Source organism: Abramis brama (genome assembly GCF_963993115.1).
Source record: "Abramis brama genome assembly, chromosome: 9".
Taxonomy (NCBI): domain Eukaryota; kingdom Metazoa; phylum Chordata; class Actinopteri; order Cypriniformes; family Leuciscidae; genus Abramis; species Abramis brama.
In genome coordinates this window covers 1,075,320-1,087,756 of record NC_139971.1, presented here as the reverse complement: position 1 = coordinate 1,087,756, position 12,437 = coordinate 1,075,320, and the positions used below count along the sequence as shown (strand labels likewise).

Genomic DNA, 12,437 nt, shown 5'->3' with positions numbered 1-12,437 from the left:
CCATAGAGTCGATTCCAAGAATCGATTCTGAACTAATATGTTCAATTCATTTATGTGACAATTTGAGATCATATATTTTCAACACAGTTCATGTCTCGGGTCTCTTGTGTGCGAAGAACACTTTAGCTCACTTTTAAAAAGAGTATTTGTTACGTAAATAATATACTTTTTAAGAATATACTTCAGTGCGAACTATATTGTTTTCTGACACTTTAATTGCATGTTAATTGCAATTAAATGAAAATGTATTAGAGTTTAAATTGATATAAAACTAAATTAGCTAACCATATAGCTTTTTTGGCTCACTTCTAAAAAGTAAAAAGTCTATTTCCAAATTTAAATTACGCTCTATGTGACTGCAGCGGCTCTGGCCATGTGACCAAAAGCGCAAATCCCATTGGTTGGCCGGCTTTACTCACAGTGCAAAGGAAAAGAGATTAGAATACTTCATCAACCAATCAAACATTTTATTTTTTATTTTTTTTATTTTTTTCAGCTTTCATATTGCCGGTTAAAAAATTCCTCAAATCAAGACCGAAATCAACACAAAATACAACAGAATTTCTATCCGCATTTATTCTGCTGCTTGAAATTGCAAACTATACTTTCAAAGCTTTGTTACAATGTAGTAGTTACAAAACCAGTGTGTGCATGAAAACCATCATCCTCATAACAACTACAAAAATGTGCGCAAAGAGCAGCCATTGGAAGACGCCCTTAACATCATAGCCTTATGCGTCGTGTGCTCAATTTATGTTCATAACTAGCTCAGCAGCAACACATCTGTGCAGGGCCTCGTGGCGCAACACTTTACACTAACATGATTTAGCATGTTGCTTTTTATATGTTGGTAACCTTTTTATAGCATGTTTAGCACATTGCTAGCTAACAAAGTGTTACCATTTTTACTCATTAGGGGCCAATCACTGAAGGTGTGGGTGTGTAGGTGTGTGGGGGTGTGGGTGTGGGTGTGTGTGAAAGTTATGAAATTTGGCACACAGATAGAGCAGCGTTTCCCAACCGGGGTGCCGCGGGGTTGAATTGCGGAGGTTGCGCTTGCGCATGATTTTATTCCCGTGCCTCATTCCCAGTGCGTCCACATAAAGCTGCCTATTTTTCATTGTTGCACTAACGGTCAAATACACACGAAAACATTGTCACAACGTCCGTCTTGCCGCGTATTCACAAACACATCGGTTATGTCCGTGCTGTTGTCAACGGTAATGCGTGCGATTCATGTTTTTCAGTTTAACGCGTTAAAAATATTTAACGCAATTACAGCAGCATCCGTTTTTTTCTTTCATCCTTTGGCTAGCGTTACATTATATAATCACATTCTTCTTCATGCAAATGCTTTTAAACCATGCAAGCGAGAAAACACAAAAGAGAATGCGCTGAACGCAGACGCACAGAACGTCTCCGGTTACTTTCGTAACCTCGGTTCCCTGAAAGGCAAGGAACGAGACATTACGGATGTCGTATATGGGAACTCCTCTCATCCTTCACTTCCGCTGAAATCTTATAGGCTAACGCCAGCAGAGCTGGCCAATTGACGCAAAATATGCAAATACTGAACCCCGTTGCAGTATAAAGCAAGTGCAGCGTCAATTCCATTCAGAATCGAACAAAAAACGCTTAAATCAAGCGAACACGGCGGCGAGCGTAATGTCTCGTTCCTTGCCTTTCAGGGAACCGAGGTTACGAAAGTAACCGGAGACGTTCCCTATCAAGGCTACGGAACTTCGACATTACGGATGTCGTATATGGGAACTGTATAGAATCCCGCCGTGGCAGCATAACAAACCACTGACAACAGAACCCAATACCAAGACCGCCCCCCTAACATGCGAGCATCTGATAGGCCGAGATTGACCAATGGCGAACCTCTAACCTCCGATAGGTCCAAAGGAACCAATCACAAGCTCACGACACACTGCCAGAATTTGCATATCCCGAGCAGTATAACCGGGGAAAGTTAGCACTGTTTTAGAGCAACAGGGCAACAACAGTAAGAGAAGGCCAACGCATTGCGGTGACACAGTCTAAAAACACACACAAATAGCACATAGAACAACTCATGAGCAAAGCGCAGAGCAGCTCTCTCAATGCTGCAATCAACTCACCGAAAGCACTCGAGGCGCTACAGAGGGCAAATCCATTTTGTAAAACCTGGCGAACGTGTTCTGAGAAGACCAGCCAGCCGCAAGACATAAATCCTGAATAGACATACCCTTAGTCCAGGCCCACGAGGAGGCGATCGCCCTAGTCGAATGGGCCTTGACGTTAAGGAGGCATTCCTGCCCCAGGCATTCATAAGCCAAAACAATAGCGTCCACAATCCAGTGAGCAAGCCTCTGTTTAGAGACCCCCCGTCCCTTATTGCACCCACCAAAGCACACAAATAGCTGGTCCGATTGCCGAAAAGCGGCCGAGCGAGAAATGTATTCCCGGAGCGCTCTGACTGGGCAAATAGCACTCTGAGCATCCGAACCCTGAGAGGTTGATGCCTCAGCGGACAGGGCAGGCAGAGAAACAATCTGCGCTCTGAACGGAGTATTGAGCGACTTAGGGACCTAACCCGGCCTCGGTCTGAGCGTCACATTACAGTTTCCCGGTCCAAAGCGAATACAATCTTCACTTACAGAGAAAGCCTGTAAATCCCCAACCCGCTTCGCCGAAGCGAGAGCGAGAAGCAGCGCCGTTTTAACCGAAAGCTCCTTCATGGCGATCGAAGCCAAGGGTTCAAAAGGCGGTCGTGACAAAGGCTCCAAGACCAAAGCCAAATCCCACGGCGGCACCGAAGGCGGCCGTGCAGGGCATAATCTCCTAGCTCGCCTGAGGAACCGTGTCACCGACGCATGTCTACCGATAGACTGACCGTCAACAGGGGTGTGAAACGCGGCAATAGCGGCCACATATACCTTCAGAGTGGATGGTAGGCTCCCTTCATCCATCCTGTACTGAAGGAAGCGTAGAATATCCGACACAGAGCAGCTCGCTGGGTCTATATCGACATCCTGACACCATTTTGAGAAAACACCCCATTTCAGAGCATACAGGCGCCTAGTGGACGGGGCTCGCGCTTCCGCGATGGTATTCAAAGCTCGCGAATGCAGCGCATCCAGCCCACTCAGCGACCCTGCAGCGGCCATACATGTAAGCTCCACAGCCCGGGGCTGGGATGCCAGATCGATCCGCTCGCCTGAGACAGCAAGTCCTTCCTGAGCGGAATCTCCCAAGGCTGCCCTGCCAGTAACTCTATTAAATCCGCAAACCAAGGCTGATTCGGCCAGTACGGGGCTACCAAAGTCACTGCCGCCTTCTCCTCCCTGATTTTGCACAACACCATGGGCAAAATTTTCACCGGTGGAAAGGCATAGAGACAGACTTTCGGCCATCGCGCCGTTAGCGCGTCCATCTCCCGGGGGGAACGGGACAGCGAGAAGAACATCCGACAATGCGTGTTCTCGCTCGTTGCAAAGAGGTCGACCTCCGCTCTGCCGAAACGATTCCATATCAGCTGAACCGTCCCGGGGTGAAGCCTCCATTCCCCTTGAGGAATCCCGCTCCTCGAGAGCATATCCGCCCCGCGATTTAGAACACCGGGGATGTGTGCCGCTCTCACCGAGAGGAAAAACCGGTCTGCCCACAGCAGAAGGGATTCCGCCTGCTTGAATAGGGCTCTGGAATGTACACCGCCTTGACGATTTATGTACGAGACCACGGAAGTGTTGTCGGTCCGAATCAACACATGCCGCTGCTCCAGCCGAGACCGGAAAGCTTTGAGAGCTAGAGAGACCGCTTCCAGCTCTAAGCGATTTATGTGCCACTCCATTTGCTTCTCTGACCACCGACCCGAGGCGGGCTTGCCCAAGCAGACCGCTCCCCATCCGGTGGACGAAGCGTCCGTTAGGACGCGCCGTGCCACTATGCCGATAGGAACACCTGAGCTGAAAAGATCCGGGTTCTTCCACGGGGCCAGGGCGTGGGCGCATCCGTGAGTGACCATAATGCGCTTGTGGCCGGAATACCACGCACTCGGGGGGACGCGCGCTTTCAGCCAGTGCTGAAGCGGTCTCATATGCAGTAACCCCAGATGACACACTGAAGAAGCCGCTGCCATCCGTCCCAGTAGCCTCTGAAACTCTTTCAGTGGGACGAGCCTGCCAGGTCTGAAGCGACCGAGAGAAGAGCTCAGAGCCTCCGCTCGCTCGGGGGTGAGGCGCGCTCTCATTCTCACCGAATCCAAACATACTCCCAGGAATGTGGTAGTCTGACTCGGTGTGAGCACACTTTTCTGAACATTCACCCTCAAACCGAGCATCTCCAAGTGTCGAAGGAGGGCTTCCACATGGCTGACCAGTGTCTCTCTCGACTGCGCGAGAACCAGCCAGTCGTCCAGATAGTTCAAGATGCGCATCCCGCTCGACCTGAGGGGTGAAAGTGCCGCGTCTACACATTTTGAAAATGTTCAGGGAGCCAGGGCTAGTCCAAATGGAAGCACCGTGTATTGGTACACCGAATTTTCGAACGCAAACCTCAGGAATCTCCTGTGACGCTTTACTATCTGGATATGAAAGTAAGCGTCCTTCAAATCTACTGAAGCGAACCAATCCCCGGGGCGAATTTGCACCAGGATCTGTTTCAGAGTAGTCATCCTGAATGCGCGCTTGTGAAGCGCTCTGTTGACGGGTCTCAGATCCAGTATGGGGCGGAGACCCCCTCCCTTCTTCGGCACAACGAAGTAGCGGCTGTAGAACCCGCTCTCCCGCTCGCTCGGGGGAACCGGTTCTATCGCTTTCTTCTCGAGCAAACTGCACACTTCCTGCCTCAGCACATGAGCATTTTGGGGCAGAGTTAATGACTGGATTACGCCGCGGAAGCGGGGTGGTCTGCGTTTGAACTGAAGTGTGTACCCGTGCCGAACTATATTTAACACCCATGGTGAAATGCCCGGAATAGCTTCCCATGCTGCCTGAAAACGACTGAGCGTGGGCCGATCTAAACCTGCGGTCATCGCCGCTGCCGTCATCGCCGCTATATAAGGGCTGGGAACATTTATGTTTAATGACCATGACTCTGCGCTGCTCGAGGGCAGGGCGGGTAACACAGTGAGTGGTGCAAGAGGGGAAAAGAGCTCTGTTTGTGAAGTGGTAGTTTGTTTTATTGCACAAGAAACAACATTTACAACATTCACAACATAACTGCACGTGTCGCTTGCAGAACGTTGAGGGACTAAGTGCTCTTGAGCGCGTCGCTTGGGCACGGGGCCAACCTGGCGCTCTCTTCTCCTCTTGCCCGAGCGGTCAGGAGGATTGCTTGGGCCTCGCAGGGGACGCGGCGGGTTTTCTGCGCGGGCTCCTCCGAGCCGTCCTCTTGCTACCTGCTCCCTGCCACTGGCCGCTTCGGCCTCTGCGGGCATCCGGTCCCGGGCGGGGCGCTGACTGCTGTCTGGCCGCAGCCTGAGGTTGACGGCCCGAGGCGGAAGACGAACGAGAGCGAGGAGGCGGCGGCGGCGGGGGCGCCCTCCGCGGAATAACATGGCTCATTGCCTTCGCCTTTTTCTGGGTCTCAGAAAAACGCTCGGTGACCTTCTCGACGGCGTCTCCGAACAGGCCTGCAGGGGAGATAGGCGCGTTCAACAGCGTTTTCCTGTCAGCCTCCTGCACGTCCGACAGGGTGAGCCACAGGTGTCTGTGGAGGACCACCAAGAACCCCATCGAACGGCCAATCGCCTGGGCCGAACGCTTCGTGGCCAGGAGCGCGAGGTCCGTGGCCGAACGAAGATCCCGAATGGCGTCAGCGTCGATAGAGGCGGCGCCATCCAGGGATTTCAGCTGCTTAGCCTGCAGCACTTGTAGCACAGCCATGGCGTGAAGCGCAGATACCGCCTCCCCCGCCGCACCGTAGGCTTTGTTAGCTTGGTGGGCTGTGAATCTGCAAGCTCGTGACGGCAGGCTGCGGTCCGAGCCCAGAGCGGGAGCTGACAGGCAGAGATGCGCGGCGACGGTCTCCTCGACGGGGGGGATGCGGAGGTAGCCGTGGTCCCCCGCCTCGTCCACGGGGGCAAACATGGCCTGGGTGGAAGTGAGGGTGCGCGCCGATTGCGGGGCCGCCCACGACTTCACCACGTGCGCATGTACATCAGGAAAAAATGGGGTTCCTCTTCTCGAAGCGGCCTGACGGCGGCACGATTGGAGGAACCACGCGTCGAGTTTGCTCTTCGACGGCTCATCGGGAGCCTTCCACGAGAGCTCCAATTCCTCGACGGCCTTAGAGAGGATGCGAAAGAGCTCGTCCTGCAGGTCCGCCGGGGTCTCTTGCTCCGCGGATGCCAGCGGTGCGGCCTGCTCCGCACCCCAGTCGTTCTCGGAGGCAGACAGAGACATGGAGTCCTCTTCCTCACTCGCCCCGAAGGACACGAAGTCAGCGACCTCGCGGGGGGGGTGAAAGGAGGGGTCGGGGAAGCTCACCGGAGATCGAACCTCGACTCCGCGGTTGGGGGGGGCTACCAGCGGCTCGGAGGCGGCGGTAGGCGGTAGGCGGTAGACGCTGCACTTGCTTTATACTGCAACGGGGTTCAGTATTTGCATATTTTGCGTCAATTGGCCAGCTCTGCTGGCGTTAGCCTATAAGATTTCAGCGGAAGTGAAGGATGAGAGGAGTTCCCATATACGACATCCGTAATGTCGAAGTTCCGTAGCCTTGATAGGGAACGATGCGCGCCAGAATCTACTTCTCTTTCACGGTTTCGCTTTGAGTATCCTCATGAGAGCAGTCTTAAATTAGTTTAATAAAGTCTTAAATGAACGTTAAGAGTTGTGAGAAAATGGGACGCGTGTGGGATCCACATGTGCAGCACTGACATCAGAATCAAATAACACTTCGATCATTCATAAAAAGATGCCATTAAACAATTATTTGAAATATACTGTCTTTATGTTGTTTCTACATTAATTTGGAGATTAACTGTGAAATTATTACATAAAATATATTAAAAACAAGCTATCTTGTGCAATTATAACAAAATTATCCCAATATAAAAACACAAATACACTGAGTGAGCAAACATTTAGGTGAGATTTGCAATGGTAATTGAGCAATGTTTATATATGAATAAAAGCCTTAATTAAATATGTCATCATGTAAAGTGATCTCTTCAGAAGAAATTAATGATTTCCTAGACTTTAAATGGATGGACAACATTTTTTTTATAATATTAAAAATATCTATATGACAGTAGGCCTATATGGCAGTTCTTTGTAAATTAATACATTTCAAGGTATAGTATCATGACAACACTAGTGTAGGGTGCCACACATTTTTAAAAATTTTCAAAGGGTGCCTTGACTGAAAAAAGGTTGGGAAACACTGAGATAGAGGACAGTCTGAAATGTCACTATTGCAAATTTAGAGTCTCTAACTCAATCGCTGGAGCGCCACCAACTGTCCAAAGTTGCACTCATGTTTATGTTAATAACTTTTGAACCGTAAGGGCTAAAAACAAAAACAAAATTCCTCTGATTCCTTGGCTCAAGATGATTCGATTCGGCCATTGCTCCGATTTTCACTTTAATTTAACCAGATCATCTTCAGACCGTGCCGACAAAACATTATGGAATTCAAGTCGATTCATCAAACCGTTCTCTGACACTGTTTAGCGTTTTCTGACCAAACTTGGTGTGTGTTATGACAACCATGACCTGAGGAAACCTGCACAGTTTCAGCGCAGTGCCACCTAGTGTTCAGGAGAATGTACATTTTTGCTTATAACTTCTAAACGATTTGGCCAAAAATCACAAAACTGGTCTATTTAGATTTGGCCGTGCAATAGCCAATGCTCTAATATCAAATGACTTTTGCTGGCTAAAAGTTATGGATTTCGTGTCGACAGACAAATCGGTTTTCATATACCGAATCTACAAATTTGATGGCTGATGCCAAAATTACTCTAATGCTGCATCTCTGCAACGCTTTGGCATTTTGACACCAAACTTTGCATGTGTTATTCTCACCTTACTCTGACCACAGCACTTCAGACGGGTTAAAGCGCAACCTTTTTTTCTGGCATGACTTATCGTGCCTTCTTTGTGCTTGGCCTCTCAATTGCTGCTTGCAGCTTCATTTTACATTTGATTTCATTTTCCCCTACTGGATACAAATAATTGTAGTATAAAATAATTTGAGCATCAAGGTTTAGTTTTATTACTTTGATCAAACTAGAGGAGGATGGTTGTTCCTTTGTTTCATCTCAAGAGGTTTTTCTTGCCTTGTTTATAACTGAAGTGCAATAAGTTTAGTCCTTTGAGACTGACAAGCGAAGAGTACATACAGAAACAGGCAAATGATGCAAGCAAAAGAAATAGTAAATCCTTCACGAATCAAAACCTTTAGTAATTATACGTAACATCTGAACAACTGCATTGACACACAGAGAGGTCTTGTGCTCTTTTTGCTCCTGTAACATTGCATTGTCCAGTCAACTTGTCATCTATTCTGTTTCTTTAGCCTATTTAACACATAACAGTGATTATTACGGAAACTTGTGTTTGCAATAGGGCACCATTAATTTAACTCCTTAGTAAATAAACACTCTTCTGTTGGAGGTTTTGACAGTTCTTTATTCCCTTTTATAAGGCTGATGGATCCCTGCATATATATATATACACAATATATATATATATATAAACACAAGAACTTGCTATATTGAGAGCTACACCAAGAAGGGGAGAAGGTAACATCATAAACAACACTGACAGGTCATCAAAAAAAGAAGGGAAATGAGGAAATGTCTAACAGCACAACTGGATGACACTGAATGAGAAGGAAAGGGTGTTGATCGCAACTAAGAACCTGACCTAATAACTTAAACCTAATTTAAAAATAATAATAATAATAAAAAACAAACAAACAAAAAAACGCAGATTTCACACACAGTGTATTTTAAATAGGTTAGGTGGAGAACCATTTACCATAAATATTTTTAAGGAACCAAGATATATAAAAAAGTGATTTATCAACAACAACAAAACATTGTTAGTCTCTCTTTTTAAATGTATTCTTTCTTTTCATTCTCTGTTTGATTTTCTTTTTTCCCCCTCTCCAAGGCCGACTTCTCCCAATAAAGGAAAAATGATCAAAGCCCAAAACATACGAGTTAGTATAAAACTAACAAATGATTGGAACACCACAATCAACGCATCACAAAACAAACCCACAGACACACAACAGCAAAACACATTATCTTCATCCAAGAAACTGCTTCAGTATGAGTCGTCTTCAGTTTTCCTCGGTGCTCGTACTGTATCAGCACAGGTAATGATCATCATAACCATCAGAATAACTTCACAGTGTGGTAGAGAGTGAGGTGAGAGCAGGAGAGCATTGTAGTAGTTCACATTGGGAGAATTCAAACAAGATCATAATAACAAACAGAATTAGCAAACCCAATAGTTCATAGATAGTATACAAAAAATCGCCACGTTTAGGTGCTTGTCTTTCCCATCACACTGCTCTGGGAAGGCATTGATTGGCTAGAAATGGGACTAGATGGTCCGATGTATCGTTCAGATGAGAGAGAATGGCCATATGCTGACAGAAGTGACCTGACATGGTGTTTTCTCATCAGGGAAAGCGGATTGTAGCCAACAGAATAACGTGTGAGCGGTTAGGTTCGTTGCCGCAAGGCTCGCCTCTTCCTATTGTAGTAGTGGTGAAGACCGGTCTGTCTGGAGTAGTTCATCATGTAGTTTTGTTTGCGGGTGCTGTGGAGAGGAAAGCAGACAGAGGCAGGTTGGGTTAACGGCGAGTTCTCCTGTGCAATCTCTCTTCTGAGGCGTAACAACTATTCACATAGTACTACAGAATCAAATCGATCGTTCACTCGAAACCTCAAACACTGCCGTCGGTCCTTTAGTGGATCTCAATTGTTTAGTAATCGACAGAGACTTTGACTGAAGACATCTGGAGCAGTGCTTGAGGTTGGAGCTTGAGGAAAGACTGACAGATGGAAAAAGAATAGAGAGACCAAACGTAACAACAGTGAGAGGTTGTGAGTAGGAGAGACAGACAGACAGACAAGAAATAATAATAAAATAAAATGTGGAAAAGATTCTGAGAGTTGCTATTGCTTAGCCTGTCATTGCCTCTTCTGTCCGTCAGGTTGGGACCAATGAGCCAGGAACGCAGCCAGGACAGGAATGGGCGTCTGCAAAGCATGAAGGGACAGGAGGGTGGGAGATGGAGCTGTGATGAGGGTGAAGGACCGGTGAAAGGGATCTGTGCTAATCTGTGAGTCTTTAGTGGAGATACAGCCATGACACACCAAGTTAGCAATGGCTTATGGACAAATACGATGACCTGGGGCGGGTTACTAAGCATGCAAACAAATATAGTGTTTGATTCGACTGTACCCACATATACCACTGGACATTTATTCATATTTATTGAAAGGCTTTTGTCACCATGATATAATTATACCCTTACTCTGGTTACTCTGGTCGAATAATGATGCTCATTATGCCCCTCGATCTGAGATGCACCAATCACATCGGGTTATCTGATATAGGCGGGCCAGAGGCGAGCTAAACAGATGACGACAGCGCTGTGACATCGAAGTCATTAGTAAACATTGCAAGATGGCTATGGATGAACACCAGTTGTTTGAAACGGCTTTGGCCGCTACAATGAGCGAGTTAGACTTGGCTTTTTATCTAAAACATGAACAGAAGACGCCGCTCGAATCGTTCCTTTGCAAGAAGGACGTTTTTGCTGTTTCGCCGACCGGATACGGTAAGAGTATAATCAGAGAATGTCTAATAAGGTTAGCTCCGCTGGTAGCTGGGTTTTATTGTTGTGATTGGTCGTAGTGTTATCCAATTGCGTGCAGTGAGATTTTCAAACGCATGCTTGGTGCCGCCCCTCGAGCTGGGTGATTTTCATTAGTCGACGCCAGACCATTAATCTTTCAGATTTAGGTCTGGATTTCCAGGCTAGGTTTCATATGCAATGCAAGTCTTTTCCATTATGTCAATGTGGCTTAAATTTGTAGAATGACGGAGATGGAGATTAACCTCATACAGTATCACACCACGATGGGACTCATGAATTTTGGGAACTATGTAAATTAAGGTTCGGAAATGGATTGCTTCTTTCTCAAGTAATCTGTCCACTCATGGACAAAAGTATTGGGGGACACATCTCAATTCTTGAATTCAGGTGTTTCAATCATTGCCACAGGTGTATAAAATCAAGCACCTAGCCATGCAGTCTGCATTTACAAACATTTGTTGTTCTGAAGAGCTAAGCGAATTTAAGCGTGGTACTGTGGTAGGATGCAACCTTTGCAATAAGTCAGTTTGTGAAATCTCATCCCTGCTAGATAATCCATGGTCAACTGTAAGTGGTATAATTGGAAAGTGGATGCGTTTAGGAGCAAACACTACTCAGCCATGAGGTGGAAGACCACATAAAGTCAGCAACATTTGCAGCTGATTATAGATGAAGAGTTCCAAACGTCCACCGGCATTAATATCGGCACAAATACTGTGTGGCGGGAGCTTTGTGGAGTGGGTTTTCATGGCTGAGCAGCAGCATGCAAGCCTCATTTCACCGAGTACAACGTCGGATGGAGTGGCGTAAAGCAGAAACGTGTTCTGTGGATTAAAGACTCATGCTTCTCTGATTGGCAGCCCGAGGGGCGAGTCTGGGATTGGTGTAAAGTGTGCTGGAGGAGGGATACTGGTACGGGGCTGTTTTTCAGGGGCTGGGCTAGGTGACTTACTTCCAGTGAAAGGAAATCTTAATGCTTCAGAATACCATGACATTCTGGACAATGCTATGCTTTCAACTTTGTGGGAACTGTTTGGCGAAAGGCTTTCTTTCTATTTCAACATGACTGTGAACCTGGGGCAAGAAATGGTTTGATGAGTCTGGTGTGGAAGAACTTGACTGGCTCGCACAGTCCTGACCTCAACCACATCCAACACCTTGGGATGAACTGGAATGGAGATTGCGAGCCAGGCCTTCTCATTCAGTATGAAGCCTTCCCAGAAGAGAGGACGCTGCTAAAGCTGCAAAGTGGGGACCAACTCCACATTAATGTCTATGTATTTAGAATGAGCTGTCATTACAGTTCCTGTTGGTGTAATGGATAGGTGTCCCAATACCTTTGTCCATATTACACTCTTTTGAAATTTTCTAGGGACACCTGCTCATCTGCATACTCCTGTGAGCTACTCATGGCCTTAATCTTGGAATTACAGTGTCCTTCAGTGTCTCACACACTCCCCAAATCTCAATCCAACAGATCATGTTCTAGATCAGCAGAGGTGCATCATAAACATGTAGCTGACAAATCTGCAGCAACTACATGCATGTCCAGGCTATCCTGTCAACATGGACCAGAATCTATAGGGATTGTTCCCAAGATCATGCTG

General features: G+C 47.0%; 1 protein-coding gene across 3 annotated transcripts in view; it reads right to left on the bottom strand.

Annotated features, from left to right (window-relative positions):
- Nucleotides 1-9,101: 9,101 nt before the first annotated feature.
- Nucleotides 9,102-12,437, bottom strand: part of reln (reelin) — a 144,634-nt gene continuing 141,298 nt past the window's right edge. For 2 of the 3 annotated variants that reach the window (XM_084123610.1, XM_084123611.1), the window contains one exon: nucleotides 9,102-9,764. Coding sequence is in view for 2 of the 3 variants with exons in the window: in XM_084123611.1 (XP_083979737.1) it covers nucleotides 9,668-9,764 (97 nt within the window). In the remaining variant the exon portion in view is untranslated. Of the gene's footprint in view, nucleotides 9,765-10,145; nucleotides 10,208-12,437 lie in introns of all 3 variants that reach the window. The other variant, XM_084123612.1, reaches the window with a different exon arrangement.